Source organism: Monopterus albus, unplaced genomic scaffold (assembly GCF_001952655.1).
Source record: "Monopterus albus unplaced genomic scaffold, M_albus_1.0 scaffold262.1, whole genome shotgun sequence".
NCBI classification, from domain to species: Eukaryota; Metazoa; Chordata; class Actinopteri; order Synbranchiformes; family Synbranchidae; genus Monopterus; species Monopterus albus.
The window spans coordinates 157778-173031 of record NW_018128142.1 but is presented as its reverse complement, the minus strand read 5'-3'; the positions used below and the strand labels follow the sequence as shown (position 1 = coordinate 173031).

The following is a 15254-nucleotide window of genomic DNA, read 5'->3' as shown; positions in this document are numbered from 1 at the left end:
AGAGAGAGAGGACACACTACAGGAGAGAGGAGACACAAAGTTAGTGATGTGTAATGGTGGCATATAGAAGCATAGGGAGAGAGAGGGGAGAGGAACTCAGAGCGTCATGGGGCCCCCCAGTAGTTTCTCCTATAACAACATAACTAAGGCAGTGGTTCTCAAACTTTTTCTGTCATTCCCCAAGTTTAAAATCTCATATTTTTTTAAATCAATAACTTTAATCAACACCAGCTTCAAAACAGAGAAAATAAAAGTGCAGTTGTGTTATTGAATAGATCCATAACCCCGTCATACTGAGCACTGTTGTTTGGGAAATATTTTTAAATAATCCTCTCAGGGAAGAGATGTGCTGCTTAATACATGGGAGCACTGGGGTGGCAAGCATTAATGAAGATAGGCACAAAAAAGACATTTCCTCCACTTCGTTGTACCTCACCTGTCATGTCTTTATTCCCCACTAAAGGGGTGCAACCCACATTTTGAGAACCGCTGGACTAAGGGAAGGCTCAGGGTCACCTGATCCAGCCCTAACTATAAGCTTTATCAAAAAGGAACGTCTTAAGTCTAATCTTAAAGGTAGAGAGGGTGTCTGCCTCCTGAACTGAGACTGGGAGTTGGTTCTATAGGAGAGGAGCTTGATAGCTAAAGGCTCTGCCTCCCATTCTACTTCTGTGGACTCTAGGAACCACAAGTAAACCTGCACTGTGAGAGCGAAGTGCTCTGTTAGGATGATAAGGCTCTACGAGGTCTTTAATCTTAAAGATTAACATTTAAGACATAAATGCAGTGGAGTAAAAAGTACAACATTTGCCTCTAAAATGTAGTGAAGTTGAAGTATGTAAGTAAGTAGCACAAAATGAAAAAACTTGAGTAAAGTATATTTACCTTAAAAATTGTTCTTAAGTACAGTATTTGAGTAAATGCACTTAGTTACTTTCCACCTCTGGCTTTAATGTGATTCTCACAAGGGATTAAAAATAAGAGGAAAATTTTGAGAATGATCTTCGTCATGTGTTTAAGGAGAGGCAGGCGAGGCTGGTGATTTAAATGCAATGCCTGTCTTTGCAAATACTGGCCACTTCCAACCACTTTGTTCTTATGGGCTCTGTATGTTTATATAATGTTATCTTTTCTTCACAATTGCTTCTGCTGCTAAACCATAAATAATAGAGAATCTGCTAATTGAAATAAAACTACATCATTTCTTTGTTACACCTGTCGAGGCTTAAATGTGTGTGTGCTGCTTGTGTGCCAAAGCAGATATTGAAGGTGGTCTTTAAAAAATTAGTTAAGGAGCATTGCCAGTGTCTCCGAGTGTTTTCACACCACTAACGTGCACTGGCCTCATTCCTGTGTGATGTGTAGCAGCCAGAGTGTTTGTTATATAACACAGCACATGTACTGTATGTAATGTCTAGGTGGAAACTGAAGAGTCACACATAATGCAAGATTATGTATCTTGGTCATGTGTGCACAGAGTGCTGAACATTTTGAGCAATGTTATTATTATTTCACTCTGATATGTTTCTCGGTAGCCTCTTCTGCACACATGTACTGTACCCAGAAAGGAGTCAGCAGTGTGGTGGTTTCTGAAGATGTAAATCTTAAGAATTAACTCATCGAAACATAGGACAAACGGCTTTCGTGCCACAACAGTTCTAAAATTCTTAACTCTCCCAATGTAAAATAAATAAATACATAAACAAAACACAGCCATTCCCTCACAATCAGCATTTGTTTAACCACAAGAACATTGTTCATAAAATGAGAAGATATATTACATTTACAGTAAGTATCAAATGTGGACAGCTCACTTATATTTGATGTATATTTGATGACATGGACACAGCCAAACATCTGCCACATTGCAGAGAAATGCGCCTAAGGAGTTTGTTGAATTCCACTTTGTTTCCCTGTGAATGTTTGAAAAAACTCCAAACCAAATTTTCTGCAGTAATAGTTCAATATTATTGGCACTTTGTCATCTACAATCTCTAACGTTTCCCTTCTATTTTGAGTCATGTGTAAAATACATTTTGGTGTTAACACAATCATACAAATATTGCAAGAAAGTGTAACACCAGCTCAGTCACATGCAAAATCCTGCCACCATGTAACTTTAGTAATGGTTTTGGACTACATAGACTGGTGAAGACAATGGCACTAGTGGTCGCTGACCCCAACCACTCATTTGATTCACTATAATGCCAGTCTTTGATATGTAATATTGATGGAGTTCCATTTGGAAAAGACTTTTTTTTTTAAATTGGAAACCTTTGTCATCATAGTTAAAACAACTGATTAGTTAAAGGAATAATCTGACATTGTTGGAAATATGCTTATCTGTTTTCATTGTAAGTGTCAGATAGGAAAAAGGACATCACTGAACATGTATGGGTGCAAAGTATTAAACTGGAGCCAAAAGGCGATTAGCTTAGCTTGGTAGGCTGCCAGCGTGTCTCTGGTCAATTTAAGGTAAACCACACCCCTACGAACACCTCTAAAGTTCGCTCAGTAAGAAGTTATATCTGTGATTCAAACACAAATGAGCCAAGCTAGCTGCTTCCAGTCTTTATGATAAGATAATCTCCTCCTAGGTCTATAGCTCAATACTTAAACATGAAAGGCGGTGACATAGACATGAAAGTTGGATTGACCTCATTGCTCAATGTCAAAGTATTCCTCTAAGTCTCTGTTTCTTCTTTAAACCATGACAATGTGATGGTTTCCTGGCATTAACCTAATAGTTTAAAGAGCCCATGGCATGCTCATTTCCAGCCATTTAATGTTTAATCTTGGGTACCTCTGGATTAGCTTCGTACTAGCTGCTTGTAGGTTAGACTCGGTCAGGTAAAACAGCGAGTCCCTGTACATGAACATTCCCAGACATGCAGTAACCTCAGGCCCTATATTTTTCTACACCTCCTCTGGTCACAGTGCAGCAGCAGGAGGGAAAATATATCAACAAAACCTCACACAATCTCAAAATTCTGCTTTTACAATGGCACTGATGGATGTCAGGCAAGCTCACATGAACACGCGACTGACCATTCAAGGAGATCCTATCACGCAAACTATCACGTGATACTTAATTTAAGCGAGACTTGTATAAACCGAGTTCCTTCTGCATAGAAGTACTAGAACATTAGTTCACCTTATTTTTTATGCTTTAAGTCACATCTAAGATGATAGTTCACATTGTAGATAAGTCAGAAAACAAGGAAAAGCATGACATTTTTCTTTATACTATCAGTTTTGTGCCTGAAACTAGGTGGAAGATCACAAAACACTTGCATGGGACATTGTGGAAGACATTTGACAAATGATTTATTTTGAAAGACTTGTCTTTTCTTTTGGGACATTTAGAAGAAATTTCAAAAAAGTCATTAATTCAGTACATGGAGACTTGATGGTTTACATTCCTAGAAGACTGGAACTGGGCCAGCCTCATGTTGACATGAGACACTCTTCACTGCTGATAAGAAATTATTCTAGATAAAATCATATAAATCTTTGAACCATATGAGACATGCTGTATCTGACAGTAATCTCTCATAATGGCTCTGCTTCATGTTTGTCAGTTCAAAACCTCCCTCTGCTGAGTTAATGGATGAGAAAACACTAAAAGCTAATTTTTTCATTTTGACAGCTCCATCAACTTTCAGCTCAGCTTTGGCTTTGAACACTTGTAGTCATGTCACACATTTGGCTCAAGTTCAGAAACTGAAAACTTGAAGATATCCGTCTGCACTCACAGATTGTATGAGCTGTGGAATCTATCAGGAGGCTTCCAAAGTGTAAACACTATCCACAAATACTGTATAATATACACCAACTGAGATGTTTGCTAACACTGTGGTAATCCTTATCTATTGCACTCAGGACTGAATTTTAGCAAAGACAATCAGGGTACTGTTTGAATAGTTTATTAGCTTGATTCAAGCCTCCAAAGTGCATCACTTGGTCCATATTTTTGTTGTTTATTTTGTTGCTCAAGGGGAAATCTTTCTGTGAGAATGCACGCACATGACCTGTCCTTGTTAGTGTCTCTGCTGCTTACATTAGAGAGATTGGTGACTCTAACTTGCCTGTATGAGTGAGTGTGGGTGTGTGTGATTCTCAGTCTCTGAGTGTCAGCCTTGTGATAGACTCACTCATTGTCAGCTGGGATTGGCTCCAGCCCCCTGCGACCCTCTTCAGGATAAGCGGTATAGATAATGGATTCTTCAGACAGTATGCAGGGTTTCAGTGTCTCTCGGTAGGATATATGAACCTTAATAAACACAGTGAATCTGAGAAAACTGGCACAGTGTCTTTCTTGTTATTATGGTTGATCTCACTGTGTGGTGATTAGTGGTGATGTAGACTAGCTCAGCAGTACTTTGTTTGACCTCCACAGAAATGGGGTTTCACCCCAGGTGACTTTTTATTTGATCCCTTTGATCCGTTTTCATTATGCGAGACTTGACCTCTCCCCAGGCACCCTGAACATTCACTTTGATTTAGGCCAACAGTCACTTTCCTTGTTAGAGAGTTCAAAAATGTCACCTTCATGGCCAACCACAAGGCAGCACGTATGACCACGAATGGATTAAGCAACATGCTTGTCTCTTGTTTGACTGATTATCAGCAAAGCATATGTTAGGACAAGGATTAGCTGTTTTCTGCCTATATTGTAAACTACAATGGTTTTAACTTCTCAGTTAGTGTCATATAACAAATGAAATATCTCTTCAGCTACAGCATAAGCTGTGAAGAATGAGAAACTTTTAAAAACACTTTCTCTTTTAGAGTGGGCATAAGCATCTTATCTACCATCACCCCAGTCATCTTTAAAAGTGAATGCACAGCTTTCCATGAAAGTCAAAAAGGATACGTACAATGGGCTATAGTAAATCATTGTCATCCATACATTATGTGATTTGATTTCCATGAAAAGATGACCTATTTCAGTTTTAGATTATAGAAGTTTTCCTGCATATTGTAATGTGGTCTCGACCTCTACTGCTAACACAAAGCAGCATTTGCAAATAAACATGCTACCACCAGTCTTTACACAGTTGCTGGCCATGGCAAAACCAATAGTCTTTGAGTGTTACTTAGCAACCCACATGAAATGTCATGCTCCAAATGTTAGGGTGTGCTTCAAGAGGAAAATGAATGGAAAACCTGGTTGTTGAGGGCTGAACCTCATCTAATAGCCAGTTTGGTTCATCAGGTCTATGCCTGTGATTCCTTTAACAGGGCCTTTTTGCTGGAATAGGCCTTTTCCTGTTTCCATGCCCCATGAGTTATGTAAGGTTGACTGAGAAAGAATCTAGATGTCCACAGCAGTTGTCTGGACACTCTGCCTCAACATGTTATGAAAAGCGATGAAAGGCTGATCAGATTAGCTAAACTGTTTTCATTTTGGCCTCAAATTCTAGAGTTACCCCTTTTCTGTGAGTCTGGAAAAGCTTCACAGTGGAGATTAGTCATTGTGAAGACTGATTTCAGTGGGCTGTACTGGAATGAGGTTCCGGTGGGTTATGGTTTTCCAAGGCTGGGTGCTGGTCCTCGCTTGTCTAAAAGAGAGGGTGATACAGGCGCTGTGTTGAATATTTGTAGTGTTCTGGAATTCTGTCAGAGTTTGAGCATGCCGCTGAGGGTGGGAGGTGGAAGAAGAAGAAGAGCACATTGTCTTCTGAGGGTCATACTGGATGGAGAAAGGAGGATGTGAGGGGATAGGACAGAGAAGGAACTGGAAAGAAAATTCCTGCCTGTCATGTTTCATTTCCAAGTGATGAGAGCTTTGTGTTGAACGAAAAACTGGGTACTGTTTCCCTTCTGCTGTGATGAATTCCTAGAAGAAACAATCCCCTCAGACATCCTACAAAGGCTTTTCTGATTGAACACAGGGAATCAATGTGCTTAGACAGAGATGGCGAGGTGGACGGCATGTGTCTGTTAAACTGATGCAGAAATATATTTCTCTTTTTGTATTATTTACAGAGCACATGTTCCTCTACCCAGAGTTCTAATGCATATTTAGTTTTTTTGATGATCATCTTTTCCATTGCAAGTAGTTTTTGACTTGAGTTCAGACTGTGGTATGAACACAGTTATTGACTGGCAGTGCCAGGCCCCTGTTCCCACTGAGTTTTCTTCTTCTTCTCTGCTGCCTCAGTCAGCTGCTTGGCTGCTTCATGAGAATGGTCTTTGTAATGCCACCGTCACTGCTTACTGTGTTGCCTTTGAAATTACCAGTATGAACAAAACCAACAGTACAACCAGACTCATTAAGTTGAGATGCTCTCTTGTTAGAGTACATGACACGTGTAGAGGGCTTAACTTACAGCCAAGTGCAAAACCTAGAATAAAAAAGATTTTGTCAAGACATGTGATCAATAAACAAAACAAACTAAAAAGCCATTAAATACCACTTAGGAAAGGAAGCATAAAGTTGAAACCAGCGGTCTTATTGCCTAAATATTATGGTGTCAGTTGTTTTTTTACAGCTTGTGGCCACGTCATAGGGATTGCTCTGTCTTCTAGTGAGTATGTCTGTCAGCATGTGGTGTGTTGGTGTATAGAGGATGCCATACTCACCTGACACAAACTGATATCTTTCTGGTGTAAGGACGGGGGACAGTTGTTATCTAATAATGTGACAAAGTGGGTGAGAACACTCCGCTTGTCCCTAGGCTAAATCATGTATGTTTCCTAATGCCTTAACCTGTGTGTTAAATGTTTGATTGTATTTACTAGGTTAATCACTTCCTCATTTCGTACGCTCTCTGATGTCATCAAGGATGTCATAGGGTTGATTGGTACCAGGAGCTACTTAATCAGCTGAGGTGGAGCAGCTGGGAGTATGGCAGTCAAAGTGTAGTGGTGTGCACGTGCCTGTAAGTTGCGTTGAGTTATTTTGAGTTGAGTTTTCTTCAGTTATGTGAAGTTAAACCATTTAGTTTGTTTAGTGATTTTGTTTGGCATGCGTACTTTGCTGGCACTTGTTTAAAATAAATTACTGATTTGAGAAAACCTGATGTCTTTTTCGAGTCTGTCTCCTACATTCCTGGCCGCTCAGAGTCAACCTACTACAAATAACATTACAACATGGAGCGAGACCACTGCTTAAATCATTTTATCCTCATTTGATGACTGCAGCTGAAATGTTTGGTTTACATTGGCAGAGATATAACCAGGACAACAGCAACTTATTACCAAACTCAATGGCAGACGGTTGGGATGGATCATGGGCATACAAAGCCGACAGCTATCCCATCAGAGCTCAAGGTTCACGTTAGAGTCCCATCCTTAATTAGGTTAATGCAACAGAAACACTTTGGTTAAGGGAAAGTTTTGGTTACATGTAAATTAAGCCACTGTGAACTTTGTCAGTATTAAGCCAGACCAGAGGCTTTTTTTAACCACAACCAAAGTGCTGTGAGTGCTGAAACATAACCATAAAGATGTTTATTCATGCTGTAGCCATAAGTGGATATTGTCCTGGACGACTAAATATTTTGGTGGAAGACAAATAAGTTGTCAACATTTCACTGATATGTTCAGTAGCAGCATATTTGTGACTTGCCAGATATGTAAATTAACAATATTCCTATTGGATGGTTGCTAGAGAGGCACTGATTACAATTTTATTTCAGTTTTTTTTTTTGTCTATCCTGCCAATTCTGATTTTGGCCAAGTCCAATTTTCTTTCTGTCTAAGAACTGGAATTGACAGGATACACAAATATTTTTGTATGTTTTCTTTAATGAAAAATTAAATTGTAATATAAATAAAACACTGTATTAACACTGTTTTACATTTCTGTCTTTCTCTGATTATTTTTTTTTTTTTTACACACCTCCAACTTACTATGAAGTGCAATATTTGTACTGGCACCACAGATGGCTGCCATCGGTTCTGTACCAGAAACAAATTCCTTGTGTGTAACATACTTGGCCAATACAGGTGATTATCCTCATCCTTCTCCAAATATAAACAGGGGCAACAGGTAACAGAAACAGAAGAATGTTTGTTACTACTGAGCACACAGTTCTTTTTGATGTGTGTGTAATTGGTATGTGCTGTTTACCACAGGTTGGAAACACTGTACATTTACATGCATCTCATGTGAAACCAGTGATTCCTTCATCCTTGTCAGAGGTTTGGCTGTAGTCTCCCCTTCTCCATCGTGTTGCTGTAGGCTCCTCTGTGCGCTGTTTGTACATGCTTCCAAGGTGTGAGTTGCACACAAGATGCTACATGCTGCACACCTTACAGTTTTGGTCTGTGCCATTCACTGACTATGGCGGGACCCTCCCACCTGTCATTCAAAGTGGCCACGCCCTTAAATAATGCAGAACTTTTACTATCAGTGTAATTTAAATGGGCAAGTTATAAAAAAAAAAATCACCATCCATACAGTTGTCATGGAAGGGGAAATTGGCTACAGAGGCCAAAACCATTTTTGTTCCAGACTGTGAACATGTTTATTTCTGCTGTAAAGTTGGGCATTTTAACATGGGGACTGACCTTTTGGAGCCAGCTCCAAGTGGCCGTTTGAGGAACTGCAGGTATTACCACTTGCACATTGGCTCCTCAGACACTGAGGTTGCTGCTAGGTGCAACTGCATGCACGATGTGGACTGTTGTGCCTCCAAATCTGATTGGCACAGAATCTGAAATCTCTGAGTAATCAGCTGGCCGCCGGCCAAGGACAGTCGTTCTAAAAACCGGCCACTTCCGATTTCCGCAGATCAATCGATTGTTGCATTTCTAATGGTTGCAGTTCTGCTTCTTAAAAAAAAAATTGCTGTTGCAGTTTTGTTATAATAAATGTAAGTGTAATTTCTAAGATGCAAAAATGTATTTTTAAAGCAAAGTTTGAAAGATTGCTAGTTGTTTGTCTTTGAACTATATACAGTGAACATCATTCAGCCAATATAAAGCATGACTCCCCACAGCACAAGAAGAGTAGGAAATGTAGTCCTAGACTGTCAACAACTGAAACAGGACTACTGTCACTAAATTAAACATATCTCTTCTTAGGCTGCTGTTTAATACTGCACAGTTTGAAAAGGCAGAGAAAGCACATTTTGTTAACATGTTTGTTAACAAATGGTGGCACATTAAAATCTGTAGTGTGTTATTGGGGTTTTAAGTCTTTGTCTTAGTTTGTGACCACTGAACCCTGACCAAATGGCGATGTCATCTCTTTTAATGAAATTCTCTATATTCATTCTTGTTATTGATAAATGCATGTGGTTGTTTCTGTGAAGATCAGTGAAACTTCCAAGCTTTAAAAAAAGATATTTCAAATGCCCCAGGATCTAGTGTGGACACCTCAGTGCTTACATCTATCATAAGTGTTATACTGTGCTAGAAGTTACAGACGGATTGTTTGTTTTGCACATGTTGACAGATCTAGCACACTTTGTGCATGCTCACTACTTACTATTGTGGATCTCAGTGTAATGCATGTTGCTGCTAATTGAGTGAGTGTGTATCACCACTACAATCTATAAAAGTGACATGAGATTACATCACACCGTGAGCTGAATGTGTCTTATTATTCCTCTGTGTGAGACTGAAAGTGTACAGTTACTGTCATTCCCCTATCAGAGACACATAGCTTCACATGGCTTGTATAACCTTTAAAATATCGTATGTCAGCGATGTCAAGCAGCTCTGGCTAAATAAGATCATAATTAATAAACAGGGTTTTTTGGGTACTGGTTATATGTGATAGCTGTATTTGAAGGGTCACAAGACACTGCTTCATGGGAATTTCTGGCACAGCACATCAATTGGACCTGAGAGCTGAATTAGTTTAGATGCCCATCATGCATTGGGCAGGGTAACAAAAGGGCCAAACACATACAAAGTCTAGAAATCCTTTGAATGTTTTCCTGACCATAGAAGGACATCACTGCATATCTGGCATGTGAAGACAGTTGGGCTCTGACTTTCAACATTTGAATTTGCTTTCTGACAAAGTGACCTTTCAGAAGCTTTTACAACATCTGAGACATTTGTTTTTATAAGTGAACAGTTTCATGTGACCTACATTAACAAAACAGGACTTGTCTTCTTCACTTATTTGACATTTACCTCCTCTCTGTGGGCAGAGTCACACTTCAAAATGTTGGTTCTATTCAGGCCAACTAGGCCCTTTCAATCAAATATATTAAAACAAGAGGAAAATCCCCTCTCATACTTTTTCACAAGAAAGACAGACCAACCATAAGAACTTGTCTGTTCTCAGTGTTTTTTGTGCACTGGGTCAGTTGAACCTAAGAGAGGACGTGTGGGACACTGAAGATTATGTGGTTGGGGTGAGGAATGGTGTTTTGTGTGGTCATGGGTCAACGACTGGAGGCCAGCTTTTTCTTGGGGTTCAGAGTGTGTTATGGGGTCATGGTGTGAAAGCAGCTTTTCCTCATGCTGGCCCCTGCAGCCTTTCCACAGTCCCTGGGGTGTGTTTTGTGTCAGGCTGCATGTCAGTGGTGGTTCTGTTTCAGGCCATTAGGTTGTTTTCTTAACCCTCCCTGTTCTCAACACACTTTCACACAGGAGAAGCAAGACACAGCGGCTTAACGCTCTGTGGCCCTCCTCAGCTGGGAAATGAGGCGACTGCTGTTCATTCTGGTTATTTTAGTGGCATTGGTCTAATGCACATGCACACATAGAAACAGTAATGTCTTTCTATAGCTGTGAGGACACCTGTGGACATGATGCATTAAAGCAAGCAATCAATCAATCAATCTTTATTGTCACCAAACGAGGGGAAGTTTAGTTTGTAGTCAGGTGAATACAAACAAACAGCAACAAAAAAAAAACAAGAAACATTATCTGTCGCACAGCATTTAGAAAAAAGAAACGAATAGCTGAGACATTTTCAAAATTCATTTCAGTTAGTCAAATCTGTAGCCAGAACAACAACCAGATGGGAGAAAGTCAGACTCCCTTAGGCCCTCTGTTTCCTTTAGACCCTTATCCTACTCTTAACCTTGACAACTTTTACCCTACCCCTAACCAAAACCTGAATCTAACCTTAACCCAAAAAACCTTTTAAAGTTGTGAGGAATAACTAAAATATCCTCACAAAATGTGTCTACACAATGGCATTAAGAGTTGTGTGTGTGCGCGCGCCTATATATACAGTACACACATCAGTACAGGGAGAAATCCAGTGTATTAGAACAGTGATTCCCACCCAGGGGTACGTGTACACACAGGGATTCTTACAGTACTGTTTTGTGGGGATTGTTATGATTAAGGAATAGCTCAACTAATCTGCATACAGAATATCCTCATATCGAGTCAGCTGGTACACCTGAACACTGTGATAATGGCTGAAATAACTGCAAGTAATGGATAATGGTGTGCGTCTAGCAGTAATGTTTTGGCAGTGTCTGTGAAGGGGTTACTCCAGTTCATGTGTTAGGACTGTGTGTGGATTTCTTACAAATAAGACTGGGAAACGTTGTTCTAGAAGATGAAGGAATTTCTCCTTCAGCAATGTCTTTATAGACTATAGTGATGAAGTGCATGTCGTGGTTTTGTTTTTATGTGTGCTAGAGAAATAGTTAGTGATGAAACAATGTTACTGATCAATGGTTAATGATTCAATCTATTTGTTTATATAGGGTAAATTGAGGAAAACAAAGAGTGCCTACATGGAAGAAATTGAAACAGTGTCATTACAGTGGACCTTGACTTTTAGACTGTGAGTTGTCAAAGTTTACATCTGCCTGCTTAAATAAAAACATGAAGGTGAGGATTTGCACATTCATTAGGTTGCTTCTGCTTGAATGTTACATGCCTTAGCATTAAAGTGTGACAATACTGTAAAGAGTCTTTGTACCTGTGTCCTCTGTTTATATGTCAGCTTAACAACTGTAGCGTATCAGAATTTTCCTTTCACCCTCAAACCAAATACATGTAGCACAAAAATCCACTTGACAGCTACTGTATACTGTCAACAACCCATTAAGGAATTTTAATATTTCAAAACTGTTGCTCTGAAAAGATCATCATTATCTTAAGGCAGTGATGATGTATTTAAAACAGTATGACTCCTGATGTCATGACAAACTGTAGTGTGCTGCTCTGGGTGCTGTAGATGCCTGGTGTTGTTCTGACTGTTCTGATGTGGCACAGACACTCCTACTGCTCTACTTTAACATACTTGTTAGGGTCAAGGTTCAACTGACCCTCAGCAGAAAGGACAGAAAAGAAAATGAGAATTGAAGGAGGAGAAGAAGAATGGCAATCTGAAACTTTTAAATTTCTCCTAGCATTTCTTATAATGGTGTTGTTGGCAGTGGCTCATGTCCTCCTACCTGCTGGTAAAGACACACAGCAGGCCACACTTTGTCCCCTCTCTTACATGCTCACATACTGTATAACAACAAAACAGCTCCCTACAGTTCCTCACAGCTGTGCAGACATCATAGACCCTTTAAGTGACATACCCATGGTGCATTTCAGGCATACGATACATCAGTGTGCACAGACATGTAAATGTGCAGATGTGTGTCATTGTAATGCCAGAACAGTTGAAAGGTGTTTAAAATGACAGATGCCAAATGTCTTTGGCCTAGTGACCTTTGTATCCCGCAGTGGGGTTTTGCACAGGGAGGATTAAGTCGCTTCTCTCCCTTCAGCCCCCTTTTTTCATTGTTGATTAATATGATGACTTGATTAACTGATTACTTTTATAATTATTCAATTAACAAGGTAGTCGTTAGGTATCAGAAAACAACATCCCAGTTTTCCATGTGCAAGACAGGGCTGTAACAGACAGGGTTATAATACTGATATGGATAGTACTATAAAGGGTGGCAGAAAAAACAAAGACACATGAACCGTAACAGACACATGGGTGACCAGTATTAAAAACTTTGCCAAGAAAAGAAAAAGAACAGGTGTAAATAATCATCAGAAGCTGATTAATTAATTAACACTTAGTTAATTAATTTTATTAAACAGTCATTTTCATAGCCACAGCTTTCAAAAGCCATTTCTTCTCTTACAGTTTTAGTTTCTCGATCTTTTATCATGTCAAAACGTGAAGCGCTAGCACTGTGTGCATTGGTAGGAATACAGAACAGTAAGCTGCAAGTGGCATCATTCTTATTAGACCTGTATTTATTTTATCAGTGGGTGGTTTCACTGTCATATAGTAAACAGAATAAGTAGTTAAGAGAGGTTTAAACTGCAGCACTCTAAAAAATGTCTTTAAATCCAAACAGCCAAGTTCAAACGAGGAGCTGGAGTGTGTGAGCACAGCGTAACTGATGAGAGATTAGAGAGAACACAGTGTTTACGTTAGGAGAGGAAACATGTTGAGCTCTGTGGCCACTGATATGGGTTGTCATGTATGAGCTCCCTTAACAAATGTCCAAATGGACCAAATGTCCAGCATTTGTGCTCACACAGAACGTCCCAGTGGCAGAAGGTAAACTATATTTCTTGAGGAAAAATAAATACTTTTGCTGAAATGAAGTTGTTTTAACTGCGTCTCAGTTCTATCCTGATTCAGTTGTTCCTGTAAATATTGTTTTCAAAACGCTGACTTTAAGACAATACATCATGTATTTATGGGGTTTCGACTTGTGAATATTTCTTCTTTCTCTGCTCTGGTCACTTGTGTTAAGTGGAAACTGATGCTGTCAGTGTATCCCACCTCATCCCTGAGCTATCAAATCATTTTTATGGGACACTTTTATGTATTTTTGAAATAATTCGCTAGATTTTATCATTACTTTAAACACTGTGTCAAACTGTCTGCATTTCACATTTCCCCATTGTTTTCTTCTGCCAGCATTAACCCTATATGGGCTTTATGAGCAGATTTCTACTGTTGCATGCACATGAAGGAGGTATTGCCTCCATACTATAACCATTATGGGCTGGTAGGGTACTAAAGACGCTGCAACTGGACCTCACGCATTGAAACGATCTCTTTATCCTGGGACTGTCTTGGAGCAAAGGACACGGATGCAGGGGTTTGGTTGGATGGGCGTGATCCTAAGATGAATAGATATTTGAGGCACCTCAGGGGTCCAAAGCAAGCCCTCTGCAGAGGCCCTGGACTCTGAGCTCAGTGTTAAAATTTTATGTGCCTTCAGTATTCAATAAAGTCTTGGTTAGAAGAAAGAAAGGCACAAAAAGAATAGACACTTAACTTCAAACACTCTCTTGGTCACAGCATGATGCTGATCTTCAGTTTTTAAATTCATAAGTGTTCATAATTTATTTGAGTTCTTATGTTGCCATTGTTTTTGCAGATATGTTTTTAATGGCAGTTGCTTGAGCGTAACATAAAACTTAGAAAGTTTGGCACATTTCTGTTTCCTTTTGAATATGTAAAAAATGTGCTGTAATTATTTTTATAGCTCAAGTTCTTCTTTTTGTTTTTCTGTGTTGCAGGGGGCTGTTCATCACTATTCATGACCGTGGCCATATTGCGTCACTGCTCCAGAACTGGCCGGAAAAAGACATCAGGGTAAAATAAATCACTCTCATGGTGGCATCAACTCCTAATTGAAGTTCCTGTGTCACATAACAAAATCCTCATCACATTTAAGCAGATGTCACCAAAATAATATTAGGTAAAACAATGGCAACTCAAATAGCTCACCCATACTTTGAAGTTAAAACATCTTACAGTATTTATGATTTAAATGAAGAACAGCATTTTGCTTTTCAGCATTATACAATTCAGGTAGTTATCTCCCTTGTTCCCACATTTGTCCCTATCAGTTGTCCACATCCTCTTTATAAAACCCAGGGCTTCACTCAGCTGTTCAGAAAACAGACGGATTACGCAGAATGAACAAACAATTAAATAAAAATCAATAATAAATCATGATGACACATATACACAAATGGACAAACAATGGGAAACAAGCAACACATCAAACTCCAAAGTAAATGTTTGTGGAAAGCCAGTGCATAATAATAATGTCTGCTCAGAATGGCGCACACACAACGCAGCCATCTTATCTCTTCAACACACAGTGGCATGGTTTTAACATAACACTCAATTTAATTTCTCATAAAATTCAACAAAATAAATAGGTGTAACCATAAAGTTTTACCTTCTGCTTCTCGCTCACTAACGAGGTAAATTCCCCAATTCACTGCTGGCCCGGACACGAGCTAATGGCGTCAGCCATTAGCTATTATCTTTAGCTCACAGTGCTTTCACTCGCTACCACGACCAATTCTCAATTGGTGCCAATCCAATTTCAATATTA

At 39.4% G+C, this 15254-nt stretch overlaps 1 protein-coding gene across 1 annotated transcript in view; it reads left to right on the top strand.

The window, feature by feature from the left end:
- me1 (malic enzyme 1, NADP(+)-dependent, cytosolic) overlaps positions 1 to 15254 on the top strand; it is a 91862-nt gene that overhangs the window by 50873 nt on the left and 25735 nt on the right. Inside the window, exon 4 of the mRNA XM_020621574.1 lies at positions 14425 to 14500. Coding sequence (XP_020477230.1) covers positions 14425 to 14500 — 76 coding nt within the window. The remainder of the gene's footprint in view (positions 1 to 14424; positions 14501 to 15254) is intronic.